Below are 15170 nucleotides of genomic sequence, written 5' to 3'. Positions count from 1 at the left end.
GGGACATTTATATATTAATAGTGTTCTGGCGTGTGGTGCTTGCATCAGGAATTTCCTTTTGTTAAAGGTGTGAGTTGTACTTCCAGATTTCGGCGGCAGTCATCTGTCTCTGTCCTGTGTTGCTTTCATGACACCGCTGGTTTCTCCGGTGGCTGCTGTTTTTTCGCGATGGGTCAGGTTCTTGGCTGGAGTGAAAGGCACCCTTTGGCTGCTTTGTTGTGCTAAGATACAAAGAGGGTTTTGGCAAAAGCACAGTAAGGCTGTGCCAGATACAGAATGAACAAAAAAAGTTTGCCAGTACTGTGCAATAATTTATGTTTATTTGACAAGATGTTGAGCGGAAATTTACTCAACCCAAAGACCACTATTTCAGTCTAGAATCTTTTGAAAGATAATTTATTTCATAAATTTTTTGTTTTCTTTTTCTTTTTACTTTCTCATAAAACAAAATATCAAAAAACAAGTCAATTTGAACAGGAAGTTAATTTCGGATGAGTATTTGCAGTTAACTCATATAATGTTCAACATATAAATCACACTTGTTTAAAGGTACGTTTCAATACAAAAAACAGAAAACCAAAGACAATGGGGGTATCAATACCCAAATCACAATTCACCAATACAACATGAAAAATTACGCTTTTAGACAACGATTAGACAATAGACAACATGTAGAAATAATGAGGCTAATGAGGGACCTCAATTTAAATTCGAATTATTTCAGATAGGGCCTATTGCAGAATCTCTGCTCTAATCTAGGATGGGCCTATACATCTAAATGAAAGCGTGGCAGATTTGACTTATCTTTTTGCATGTACGACCACACACTATGTTTGTGTTTTACAATTTTTCAAAAAGAGAGGTTGATCGCAAAAACAGAATAAATCTGAATAAATGAGGAGAAGGGGGGTCGACGCGTTTCGAATCTCTGCATAAATTCAGAGATTCTCTTCAGGACCAACAGACATGATCTGAAAAACATAAATAAACAAACACTCAGTCGAAACCACACATGAGCGACCTTCAACTCACATACGGATCAGCGCATTTTTGTGTCATACCTGTGTTTTCTTGTAAAAGTGTTCAAGTCACAAAGTCTGGAACAGAAATAATGAGCCATTCTAAGTATGTTGCAGTCATTATAAAGAGGGTTCAGGCAATATGGGCACAACGAATCCAAAGAGATAGCAACTTACATAATTGATGTATAAAATAGTCCAATAGTTGATTTGAAAGGCAAGTGGGGAATTTAACCCGACTTCTCAGTCGATGTGTAGACAACTCCTGAAATTAACAAGCAATTGTGTGATTAACAAGGCGTGTTGGGCGCCAGGCAGGTCGATCACGTTTCATCGGGAACGAGTCAAGTGTTCTTATTGAATTGGAGACTCATGTACGAGGGTGGTTTACACATAGTCTAAGTGTATTCCAAAAATAACAACTGGCGGCACTCGTGCGGAAGGTAGTTTACACGTAGTCAGAGTGTATTTCAAAAATAACAACAGGTGGAGCCCGTGCGGAAGGGCATAGAATAGGGCGTTTAAAAGGGCTAACGAAGCGTCATTTACCTTCAATAGTTGCTGTGTCCTCCTTCACTCACTCCCGCTCGCAGGGAAAACGCCGTCAAGTTTGGCATGTTCAATTCCGCGTTAATCCGGAAATTATTATGAAGTCGGCTGGGTATTCATGGGAATTGTAGTCTCTGCTGAGAATTGTGGTTCCTCTAATGCGAGAATACTTCGCGGCTTCGTATTATGAATAGTAAAAAGCCAAGGGTTTAATGTGTGTGCGCGACGGGCGCCCGAGACGTGATTTTGCATAAAAGAATTTATAAGGCAGTTGTAGGCGTTTATGCCGGTTTTGTTTATTCATTGACAGTATTTGTTGTTATAAACTCGCCACAGTGTTCATGGGAATTGTAGTTAGCAGTGGATAGTTCTAGTCTCAAAACCGAAGCCAAAGGGATAATCCCTTTGTCATAAAGGGAAGGGGGTGTCTATGTATGCAAATTCCCTCTCATTGCAAAAGGGGCTCATTTAAAAATAAGGATATGCCTCTCAAAAAGGGTTGGTGCTGTGCCACTAGAGTTAGTCAGAAAATGAGGGCTAAATAGCCCTACAAGGGATGTACAGATTGCCTCACAGGTGGTACAGTTCGGACATCTCGTTCAGGCCTGTAATGGTGGTATTAAACTTAAGGATTAGCATCGCTTCTCTCTGTCTTAGCTTGGCCTCTAAATCGCCACCTCGTGGATCTGGTTCTATTTTAGATATAATTGTCCATTTGAAATCCTCATCCCCATGAGATTCATCAATCCAGTGTTGGACCAGTGGAGCTGTTAGTACTTTCTTTTTTATACGAGATTTATGTTGTGACATTCTATGTCTGGCTTCTTGATTCGTTTTTCCAATATATAGCTTGTTACAAGTACAGGTGATGGCATACACTATGTTCCGCGTTTTACAGTTAGTAAATTGGTCATGTTTCCATGACACGCCCTCATGTTGGAAGAGGTCGCCTTCGACGGTTGAATTGCAACATAGACAAGTGCCGCATTTGTGATGGCCTGTGATTGGAGGTAAGCTTACATAGTCTCGTAAGGTCATTGTCTTAGGTTTGGGTACGGCTGCTCTGACGATCTGGTTGGCTATACTTGTATCTTTTTTGAAAGCGAAAAGTGGAACTTCTTTTAGCTGTTCATTGATTTCTTTGACTAAATGCCAGTTTTGATGGATTGTCTTTTTCAAAAAATTGGATGCAGGACAAAAGGTTGACACACAAACCGTCCGGTTCAGTTGTTTCTTCTCTTTCTTTTGAAGAAGTTCTTCACGCGGTGTCCACCACGCTCGTTTTATTGCTTGTTTCAGCAATTTGGCTGGGTAACCACGATCTAATAGTCTCTCTTTCAGAATATTAGCATGTAACAGATATTCATCCTTGAAGGTACAATTTCTCCGTATTCGGAGGAATTGTCCTATTGGTAAGTTTTGTTTTAAGTTTCTCGGATGATTGCTAGAATAGTCCAAAGCCTTGTTTCGGTCAGATTTCTTCCGATATAAAGTTGTTACTAATTGATCATTTGAGCAGTAAATTTCGACATCTAAGAAAGAGAGGCGTGTTCTCGATGACTCAAGACTAAATTTAATGTCTCTTGTTCTCTCATTGAGCCATGTGTGAAACCGTTCCAGCTGTTCCTTGTTCCCAGTCCATGTGAAGAACACATCGTCAATGAATCGGACCCAACCTCCAATCCACTCAAGGAAGGGGTTGTTGTTGTAAATAAATGTGTCCTCATACTGACTCATGTATAATATAGCCAGCTCGGGGGCAAAAGGGCACCCCATTGCCACTCCCTTGATTTGGAAGTAGAAGTCATCTTTAAACTTAAAGTAGTTCTTGGTAAGGGCCATTTTTGCTAGTTCCAAAAGAAATTCTGTTGGAATTTTAGATGGCATGTCTCGTTTATTCAAAAATATCTCTAAGACTTCTAAAGCTTGATCTTGGGGGATTTGGGTATACAATGAAACAATGTCCATACTAACTAAAAGGTCATGTTCTGGATTGAATGGAAGTTCATGCAATCTATTCAAAAAGTCCGTTGTGTCTTGAAGGAAAGACTTGACCTTGGTGCAAAAAGGTTTAAGGAAAAAGTCAATAAACTTAGAAACAGGTTCAAAGAGTGAACCACAACCCGAAATAATCGGTCTCCCCGGTGGCTTTTGTTCGTTCTTATGTACCTTGGGGAGTACATAGAACAGAGGGATCCGTGGGTGTTTATTGGAAAGATAGTTGTATTCTTGTTTACCCAAAAAGCCTTGTTCCAGTCCTCTGGTCAAAATGTTTGATAATGCGTTTTGGAGTTCCTTTGTTGGGTCATAATTAATTTTTCGATAGCACTGATCATCAGTCAACTGTCTTGTAGCCTCTGCCACATATTCCTTTGTTCCCCAGATGACGATAGATCCGCCTTTGTCGGCTTGTTTTACTATAATGCTTGCGTCATTTTTGATTGAAAGCAATGCTTGTTTTTGTTCACAAGATAAATTTGGTGAAACAAATCCTTTATTCCTTTTCTCATGAGAGGCGATAGCGGATAACACTGTTTTTTCAAAGTACAAAACCTCCTTGGGTAATTTGTGAATGGGTGGAGTGAAATTGGATTTATTCCTTAATCCAGTAGTCTCTGTTTGTGGACCCATTTCTTTTTCTGAGAAGAAAATGATTAGACGTATCTTACGACAAAATTCAATGAACTCTAACTTGAGCCTCACAAAGTCGGTAGCTTTAGATGGTACAAAAGTGAGTCCGTTTTGAAGCGCACTTATTTCACTTGAGGTAAGTAGTTTATTTGAGAGATTGTAAATGGACGATTTGTTCAATTCTTGTAATTTTGTCTCCTTGTTGACATTTCCCAAGGTTGTTGGAATCTTGTTTTGCCTCTGGTTTTTTGTTGGTCCTGTTCTAAAAAAGGTTGTTGTTGTTGTTGTAAATTCGCTTGTTGGTAGTTAGAGCGGAATCGTTGTTGTTGTAAATTCGCTTGTTGGTAGTTAGAGCGGAATCGTTGTTGGTATTGATTTTGATTTTGATACCCGCCTCTCCGTGTAAATTGAGGACGCGAGTTGCCCTGATCAGACTCACTACCTGCTGATGACGACGAGGTGTCTGAAAAAGTCAAATATTTTGTGCGTGATCGTCCTTGATTGTCCGGGAGAAAACGGCGTGACTCTGGGCGCGAATAAAAATCTTGTTGAAGATAAGGATATGCTTTTTCGTAAGTGAAGTTACGTTTATCTCAGTCGAAATTGCTTTCCTTTTGCTGTACTGTAAAATCTTTAAATTCAAGAATCTCCTTTTCAACTTTATCAAGTAGACTTTTTGAGTCCTGGATCAAAGGGTTTGCTTTTATTTCGGTTTCAAGGGCTTCTATTTCTTCCAGTTGGAGTTTCGATAATCTCTGTGCTGTTTCTATAGTTAGCACCATAAGGTCTCTACTGCATTTCGTTTCGATGTAACTGAAACCTTTCTTATAAATAGCGTCTTCCGTGAAAATCACCGGTATGTTTTTTACAATAAGGCCAGATGGTATTGTGCCAGACCTGAGGTGTTGAAGTAGGTAATGGCCATGTAAGTCTGTGCGAATTTGTTTTTTCTTTATGGGTATTAGCTTGTCTGATTCGTTATTTGTTTGAGCACTACTACTTAAGGTAGCTGATCCGAACTGATCAGATCAGATCATGTCTGTTGGTCCTGAAGAGAATCTCTGAATTTATGCAGAGATTCAAAACGCGTCGACCCCCCTTCTCCTCATTTATTCAGATTTATTCTGTTTTTGCGATCAACCTCTCTTTTTGAAAAATTGTAAAACACAAACATAGTGTGTGGTCGTACATGCAAAAAGATAAGTCAAATCTGGCACGCTTTCATTTAGATGTATAGGCCCATCCTAGATTAGAGCAGAGATTCTGCAATAGGCCCTATCTGAAATAATTCGAATTTAAATTGAGGTTCCTCATTAGCCTCATTATTTCTACATGTTGTCTATTGTCTAATCGATGTCTAAAAGCGTCATTTTTCATGTTGTATTGGTGAATTGTGATTTGGGTATTGATACCCCCATTGTCTTTGGTTTTCTGTTTTTTGTATTGAAACGTACCTTTAAACAAGTGTGATTTATATGTTGAACATTATATGAGTTAACTGCAAATACTCATCCGAAATTAACTTCCTGTTCAAATTGACTTGTTTTTTGATATTTTGTTTTATGAGAAAGTAAAAAGAAAAAGAAAACAAAAAATTTATGAAATAAATTATCTTTCAAAAGATTCTAGACTGAAATAGTGGTCTTTGGGTTGAGTAAATTTCCGCTCAACATCTTGTCAAATAAACATAAATTATTGCACAGTACTGGCAAATTTTTTTTGTTCATTCTGTATCTGGCACAGCCTTACTGTGCTTTTGCCAAAACCCTCTTTGTTACTTAGTACGCTAGCGGGCGCTGGCTCGCGAGGTTTCCAATCACAATAGTGTAGATAAAATAAGAATTCTTCACCCACGGTGACCTAATTCTGGCCCCCCTTGGTTTACCCTGATTTATGTTCCTTAATTATTTGTGTATACTATATGTTGACTTGTATGAAGGTATTGTATGTTTGAATGGATTGCAATTTTTGAATGAAGTATAGTATGACCTGGTTAGCACACCACCATTGACTTGTTAACATCCTTATAATGTCAGAGGAACAAACATTTGCCTACAGTGAAGAACACATAAAGAACCTATTGAGAGACCCTCCTCAGTTCGGATCAGCTACCTTAAGTAGTAGTGCTCAAACAAATAACGAATCAGACAAGCTAATACGCATAAAGAAAAAACAAATTCGCACAGACTTACATGGCCATTACCTACTTCAACACCTCAGGTCTGGCACAATACCATCTGGCCTTATTGTAAAAAACATACCGGTGATTTTCACGGAAGACGCTATTTATAAGAAAGGTTTCAGTTACATCGAAACGAAATGCAGTAGAGACCTTATGGTGCTAACTATAGAAACAGCACAGAGATTATCGAAACTCCAACTGGAAGAAATAGAAGCCCTTGAAACCGAAATAAAAGCAAACCCTTTGATCCAGGACTCAAAAAGTCTACTTGATAAAGTTGAAAAGGAGATTCTTGAATTTAAAGATTTTACAGTACAGCAAAAGGAAAGCAATTTCGACCGAGATAAACGTAACTTCACTTACGAAAAAGCATATCCTTATCTTCAACAAGATTTTTATTCGCGCCCAGAGTCACGCCGTTTTCTCCCGGACAATCAAGGACGATCACGCACAAAATATTTGACTTTTTCAGACACCTCGTCGTCATCAGCAGGTAGTGAGTCTGATCAGGGCAACTCGCGTCCTCAATTTACACGGAGAGGCGGGTATCAAAATCAAAATCAATACCAACAACGATTCCGCTCTAACTACCAACAAGCGAATTTACAACAACAACAACAACCTTTTTTAGAACAGGACCAACAAAAAACCAGAGGCAAAACAAGATTCCAACAACCTTGGGAAATGTCAACAAGGAGACAAAATTACAAGAATTGAACAAAACGTCCATTTACAATCTCTCAAATAAACTACTTACCTCAAGTGAAATAAGTGCGCTTCAAAAAGGACTCACTTTTGTACCATCTAAAGCTACCGACTTTGTGAGGCTCAAGTTAGAGTTCATTGAATTTTGTCGTAAGATACGTCTAATCATTTTCTTCGCAGAAAAAGAAATGGGTCCACAAACAGAGACTACTGGATTAAGGAATAAATCCAATTTCACTCCACCCATTCACAAATTACCCAAGGAGGTTTTGTACTTTGAAAAAACAGTGTTATCCGCTATCGCCTCTCATGAGAAAAGGAATAAAGGATTTGTTTCACCAAATTTATCTCGTGAACAAAAACAAGCATTGCTTTCAATCAAAAATGACGCAAGCATTATAGTAAAACAAGCCGACAAAGGCGGATCTATCGTCATCTGGGGAACAAAGTAATACGTGGCAGAGGCTACAAGACAGTTGACTGATGATCAGTGCTATCGAAAAATTAATTATGACCCAACAAAGGAACTCCAAAACGCATCATCAAACATTTTGACCAGAGGACTGGAACAAGGCTTTTTGGGTAAACAAGAATACAACTATCTTTCCAATAAACACCCATGGATCCCTCTGTTCTATGTACTCCCCAAGGTACATAAGAACGAACAAAAGCCACCGGGGAGACCGATTATTTCGGGTTGTGGTTCACTCTTTGAACCTGTTTCTAAGTTTATTGACTTTTTCCACCAAGGTCAAGTCTTTCCTTCAAGACACAACAGACTTTTTGAATAGATTGCATGAACTTCCATTCAATCCAGAACATGACCTTTTAGTTAGTATGGACATTGTTTCATTGTATACCCAAATCCCCCAAGATCAAGCTTTAGAAGTCTTAGAGATATTTTTGAATAAACGAGACATGCCATCTAAAATTCCAACAGAATTTCTTTTGGAACTAGCAAAAATGGCCCTTACCAAGAACTACTTTAAGTTCAAAGATGACTTCTACTTCCAAATCAAGGGAGTGGCAATGGGGTGCCCTTTTGCCCCCGAGCTGGCTATATTATACATGAGTCAGTATGAGGACACATTTATTTACAACAACAACCCCTTCCTTGAGTGGATTGGAGGTTGGGTCCGATTCATTGACGATGTGTTCTTCACATGGACTGGGAACAAGGAACAGCTGGAACGGTTTCACACATGGCTCAATGAGAGAACAAGAGACATTAAATTTAGTCTTGAGTCATCGAGAACACGCCTCTCTTTCTTAGATGTCGAAATTTACTGCTCAAATGATCAATTAGTAACAACTTTATATCGGAAGAAATCTGACCGAAACAAGGCTTTGGACTATTCTAGCAATCATCCGAGAAACTTAAAACAAAACTTACCAATAGGACAATTCCTCCGAATACGGAGAAATTGTACCTTCAAGGATGAATATCTGTTACATGCTAATATTCTGAAAGAGAGACTATTAGATCGTGGTTACCCAGCCAAATTGCTGAAACAAGCAATAAAACGAGCGTGGTGGACACCGCGTGAAGAACTTCTTCAAAAGAAAGAGAAGAAACAACTGAACCGGACGGTTTGTGTGTCAACCTTTTGTCCTGCATCCAATTTTTTGAAAAAGACAATCCATCAAAACTGGCATTTAGTCAAAGAAATCAATGAACAGCTAAAAGAAGTGCCACTTTTCGCTTTCAAAAAAGATACAAGTATAGCCAACCAGATCGTCAGAGCAGCCGTACCCAACCCTAAGACAATGACCTTACGAGACTATGTAAGCTTACCTCCAATCACAGGCCATCACAAATGCGGCACTTGTCTATGTTGCAATTCAACCGTCGAAGGCGACCTCTTCCAACATGAGGGCGTGTCATGGAAACATGACCAATTTACTAACTGTAAAACGCGGAACATAGTGTATGCCATCACCTGTACTTGTAACAAGCTATATATTGGAAAAACGAATCAAGAAGCCAGACATAGAATGTCACAACATAAATCTCGTATAAAAAAGAAAGTACTAACAGCTCCACTGGTCCAACACTGGATTGATGAATCTCATGGGGATGAGGATTTCAAATGGACAATTATATCTAAAATAGAACCAGATCCACGAGGTGGCGATTTAGAGGCCAAGCTAAGACAGAGAGAAGCGATGCTAATCCTTAAGTTTAATACCACCATTACAGGCCTGAACGAGATGTCCGAACTGTACCACCTGTGAGGCAATCTGTACATCCCTTGTAGGGCTATTTAGCCCTCATTTTCTGACTAACTCTAGTGGCACAGCACCAACCCTTTTTGAGAGGCATATCCTTATTTTTAAATGAGCCCCTTTTGCAATGAGAGGGAATTTGCATACATAGACACCCCCTTCCCTTTATGACAAAGGGATTATCCCTTTGGCTTCGGTTTTGAGACTAGAACTATCCACTGCTAACTACAATTCCCATGAACACTGTGGCGAGTTTATAACAACAACCACTGTCAATGAATAAACAAAACCGGCATAAACGCCTACAACTGCCTTATAAATTCTTTTATGCAAAATCACGTCTCGGGCGCCCGTCGCGCGCACACATTAAACCCTTGGCTTTTTACTATTCATAATACGAAGCCGCGAAGTATTCTCGCATTAGAGGAACCACAATTCTCAGCAGAGACTACAATTCCCATGAATACCCAGCCGACTTCATAATAATTTCCGGATTAACGCGGAATTGAACATGCCAAACTTGACGGCGTTTTCCCTGCGAGCGGGAGTGAGTGAAGGAGGACACAGCAACTATTGAAGGTAAATGACGCTTCGTTAGCCCTTTTAAACGCCCTATTCTATGCCCTTCCGCACGGGCTCCACCTGTTGTTATTTTTGAAATACACTCTGACTACGTGTAAACTACCTTCCGCACGAGTGCCGCCAGTTGTTATTTTTGGAATACACTTAGACTATGTGTAAACCACCCTCGTACATGAGTCTCCAATTCAATAAGAACACTTGACTCGTTCCCGATGAAACGTGATCGACCTGCCTGGCGCCCAACACGCCTTGTTAATCACACAATTGCTTGTTAATTTCAGGAGTTGTCTACACATCGACTGAGAAGTCGGGTTAAATTCCCCACTTGCCTTTCAAATCAACTATTGGACTATTTTATACATCAATTATGTAAGTTGCTATCTCTTTGGATTCGTTGTGCCCATATTGCCTGAACCCTCTTTATAATGACTGCAACATACTTAGAATGGCTCATTATTTCTGTTCCAGACTTTGTGACTTGAACACTTTTACAAGAAAACACAGGTATGACACAAAAATGCGCTGATCCGTATGTGAGTTGAAGGTCGCTCATGTGTGGTTTCGACTGAGTGTTTGTTTATTTATGTTTTTCAGATCATGTCTGTTGGTCCTGAAGAGAATCTCTGAATTTATGCAGAGATTCGAAACGCGTCGACCCCCTTCTCCTCATTTATTCAGATTTATTCTGTTTTTGCGATCAACCTCTCTTTTTGAAAAATTGTAAAACACAAACATAGTGTGTGGTCGTACATGCAAAAAGATAAGTCAAATCTGCCACGCTTTCATTTAGATGTATAGGCCCATCCTAGATTAGAGCAGAGATTCTGCAATAGGCCCTATCTGAAATAATTCGAATTTAAATTGAGGTTCCTCATTAGCCTCATTATTTCTACATGTTGTCTATTGTCTAATCGTTGTCTAAAAGCGTAATTTTTCATGTTGTATTGGTGAATTGTGATTTGGGTATTGATACCCCCATTGTCTTTGGTTTTCTGTTTTTTGTATTGAAACGTACCTTTAAACAAGTGTGATTTATATGTTGAACATTATATGAGTTAACTGCAAATACTCATCCGAAATTAACTTCCTGTTCAAATTGACTTGTTTTTTGATATTTTGTTTTATGAGAAAGTAAAAAGAAAAAGAAAACAAAAAATGTATGAAATAAATTATCTTTCAAAAGATTCTAGACTGAAATAGTGGCCTTTGGGTTGAGTAAGTTTCCGCTCAACATCTTGTCAAATAAACATAAATTATTGCACAGTACTGGCAACATTTTTTTGTTCATTTTGTTGTGCTAAGAAGCGTGCGATTATTCATTTTACAACACCAGGCTCCCCGCGGAGCGTCTGCCTCTTGCTCTGGTGTTGTTTTTGTCCCAGGCTGCTCCCCTCCCAACCTCTCTGAGAGCCAGTGCCCCCTTTGACCCTCTACCTACCACCTACCCGCTCCCACGCCTCTTCTCCCGGTTCACAACTTGGTGCTTTCGCACTTAACATCACCTCCAGCTCGCATTTTCAGAGAGGAACCCTGGCTCCCTATCACCGACATGAGGAGGAGGAAGAGAGAGGGGGAACAGTGGAAGACTTGGTGGGGTCGGGGAGACTGATACGGTAGGGGGTGAGAGTGAACCAAGAGAGGGGGAGAGAAAGAGAGAGAGAAGCAGTGGGGAAAGAGAAACCGAGAAGTAGGGAGGAAGGAAGATGAGAGAGCAAGTGGAGGGGGGGTTGAGGGGGAGCAGCTTTAGAGAAGTGAGACCTGTGTCCTAACTCCGCCAATAAAGACGGTGGGTCCGAAGGAGAAAGAACCAGGCCAGACAGAGTAGGTCCAGGCAGTATGCACGGAGGCAGGCTCAGTGGGTCCGGAAGAGGGACAGGGCAGGCAGAACAGCTCCAGAGAAGGGCGAGCAGAACCGGACCAGGGCGAGCAGATCCGGAACAGCAGATGCGCCGTCTCCCTGCTCAGTAGGGTTACAGAATCAGAATGTAGTGTTCAGCTTTTGGGGTGCCAGGGGGTAACTTTAGGGTTCAGGGTGGGTGTGGGTTATAGATTGGGGTGACAGGGGGATAATTTTAGGGTTCAGGGTGGATTTGGTTTTGGGGTACCGGGGGGGAGGTGTTTAGGGTTCAGGGAGGGTATGGGTTTTGGGGTGCAAGGGGGAGATTTTAGGGTTCAGGGCGAGCATGGGTTTTGGGGTGCCAGGGAGACAATTTTAGGGGTCAGGGTGGGTAATGGTTTTGGGGTGCCATGGGGGTCATTTTAGGGTTCAGGGTGGGTATGGGTTTTGAGGTGCTTGGGGTTAATTTTAGGGATCAGGGCCAGTATGGATTTAGGGGTGTCACAAAAGAAAGAGATGGCTGTGGCACAACAACCCTATGGTGTATGAGATCATATGCGGCCTGCTTCCTGCCCCCCATGGCACCTCCTGTGCCCCCAGTGTTTCTTGTGCCCCACATGGCACACATCATGTCGGAGGATGGTGATGACGTTAACATTTTACCCCCATCGCCCCCCTGGAAAAATATCTGCGGACGACCATGATCTTCATGCAATGTTAGGTACCAATCCGGCCAGAAATGTTTTCGGTATAGTAGTGTAAAAATGAAAGTTTACATTTTGTATGAGCACCTGCAAACCCAGACGTCGGTTGGCCCTATTTGTTAAATTGAAGTATATTGGGAAAAAACTTGTAATTTCCCTTAAACTAAGTGTCTCAGCCCGAACGGTGTTTTATAAACACAGACATTTCCATTCGGAACAAGAGGTGAAAAGCAAACACCCCAGGAGTATTCTTGGGATAAGGGTTTTTATCTGTTGTCGATGTTCTGTTGAGATCGGTGTTCAGACAACCCATGTCCCTAGGCAAATGTTTAATGTCTGAGAAAAACAATCTTGTAATTCCAACTCCAACTACTTCATAGCCGTATGTTCAGAACACCTCAAACTTTATAGAGTATATACAGGCTTCAGTAATGTTTCACATTTATTTCAGTGATCATCGACACTTGCTTGTGAAACACAGTTCAGGGTATACGGACGTTTCCTAATCATTTATTTTTCTCTTTTTGTTCAGGTTTGGCACAGGAGCCCGATTACGAGCATGAAGTTGAGGATCATTACTTCACTTTTGAAGAGTTGTACAGTAAAAAGAAACTAAAGAAAATGAAAAAAAGGAAAAAACTATAAATCAGAAAATCGATGTGGCTTACAACATGCTAATTCAAAGATAACAACCGACATTCAAATTCTTTTAAATACCAAGGTTTTGTTGTTTCTTAAAAAAGGGTTGCACATGTTTAAAGAAGTTTATTCAGTGGTCTTAGTCATACACATATCTACACCTTTTTCATGTAACTTTTTGTAAAGGTCAGATGAAATTGAATGTTCATGCATTATCGTTTGGGAAACTTTTATTATCGACTGTTCCTATCCTTGGTAAACTGTTCATTTAAAGAAGCAGAAGAAGTGGATATAGAATAAGAGAAATAAGGACGAGGGTGACATTAATTACATCATGTTTGCTATAATACCACTTCCCATGCATTTTTGGAGGAATTTGGGACTTGAATGATAAACTTGAAATGTTGACGCGGGATTGCTTCCTTCACATTGTACAAACAGCTGGAAAGCAGCATTGATTTATAGTTAATAAAGAACCAGGAAAATCAGTTACATCGTGGGCTAGAAAAGAAATAGGTTAGGGAGAAGACCATTTCAATTCAAGCCGAAACAGCAGCCTCTGATTTTATATTGCACTTCCAAAATTGTGGTGCAGTATTGCACCACATTGTGACGTTGGGTGGTTTTAGCAGCTGGAAAGCTGCCTTTCTTTCAATTGCTAACTGAAATGTTCGTTATCGCCCCAATTCTCTTAAAAAAAAATAGCAATATTTTATAGGAGCTTAATCATTCGTAAAATTTCCATGCAATATCTTTCCGTTCGTACGTTAAACCTTAATCGGTGATGATTATCGAGCATTGATTTCTAATTCATTGCGTTTAAAACTAAAATAGAACGGACAGACTCAGGTCAGCCAATTATGTTTGGAAAATATGAAAACGCATGCCCTAAGAAGCCGATGTTTGAGTGAGATAATGCACTGGGACCTCAAGGGCCGGCCTTAGGTATTGGCGGGCAGAACCTAGGCCCATGGCACCTTTATCTTTATTCAGAGAGGCACTCAAAGCTGGCCTACTAAACGTTTTTTGTTTACATCTTTTTTCCCCTTGCAGACTACCAGCCCCGTTATTTTTCTCTCCAGGTTATCCATAACACTTCCCTTCCTGTAGACTTCCTTTAGTTCTCTTTTAACCTCCTCTCTATCTCCCCTCCCAAGCTTCTTACCTCCAGTTGGGTGCTGGAAGTGTGAAGCAAAGCAGAGTAGATAATTTTGGTCGGTTGTTGAAGGCTAGAAAGCTGGGGCTCAGGAAAGGCTCCAAATATGCTTTGCCCTGGGGTGCGAACTGAGCAGAGGCTGGCCTGATTGATGATAAAAAGTTCTAAATTCTTACAACTGCACTGCCAATTTTGAAGACCGTTACTGGAGAATTGCATTTGTTTATTGACCAAAACTAAAATATGTGAAGTTTACAGTGAAAATGGCTCTACTTTTCACAACATGTGGCAGGGATGACATGTCTAAAACATTATACTGTGTGAAAATCTAAATCTTACCTTTGATTTTTTTGTATATAATTGAATAAAGTAAGACATTGTTTTAGTAAGTGAATGTAAGTAATCTTCAACAAAAGACATATTGAATAGAATGTGCATTTGTTTGTAAGTAAGAAATATTGTCTTTTTTTCAAATTCTGTTTGCTCTAAACTCTTTTAATCAATCCATGTATTTTACATTCGAATTACCAAAAAGATCTACATTAAATTAAATAGTCTATTTGTTAACTCTTCAAGATTATGTGATATAAAATGTTAGGACTTTTTTGAAAATAAAACCTCCTGTTTATTATGCCATTGTTCGTGTGTTGCTTGAACATGAAAACCTTGAAAAAACAAGAGGCATTCGGCAAAACAGGAACATTTTGTTTAATTAAACAGAGCGGCCGGGAGAACAGTTACAGGGTCTGAGGACTGTCTCAATTTGCATTTGGTCTGCAGCCTCTTTTTATACAGTTCATCATAGACAATTCAGTATTTCCGTAGGTCCAGGTACGGTAAGGAATGTAAGCTGCTGCCTTTGAAGTCATTAATGAATTGTCTAATGGAAAGTACAGGTGGGCCTCGACCATACATGGAACAGTGGGAATTATGTCCCGAT

General features: G+C 40.0%; 1 protein-coding gene across 3 annotated transcripts in view; it reads left to right on the top strand.

Annotated features, from left to right (window-relative positions):
* The window catches only part of TRANK1 (tetratricopeptide repeat and ankyrin repeat containing 1), a 1005982-nt gene extending 991116 nt beyond the window's left edge, over positions 1 to 14866 (top strand). For all 3 annotated transcript variants that reach the window (XM_086964756.1, XM_086964757.1, XM_086964755.1), the window contains one exon: positions 12968 to 14866. In XM_086964756.1, coding sequence (XP_086820882.1) covers positions 12968 to 13080 — 113 coding nt within the window. In that variant the 3' untranslated portion in view covers positions 13081 to 14866. The remainder of the gene's footprint in view (positions 1 to 12967) is intronic.
* The last annotated feature ends 304 nt before the right edge of the window (positions 14867 to 15170 follow it).

Source organism: Lissotriton vulgaris, chromosome 4_1, assembly GCF_964263255.1.
Source record: "Lissotriton vulgaris chromosome 4_1, aLisVul1.2, whole genome shotgun sequence".
In the NCBI taxonomy this organism is placed as follows: domain Eukaryota; kingdom Metazoa; phylum Chordata; class Amphibia; order Caudata; family Salamandridae; genus Lissotriton; species Lissotriton vulgaris.
This window is presented reverse-complemented; position numbering and strand designations above follow the sequence as displayed.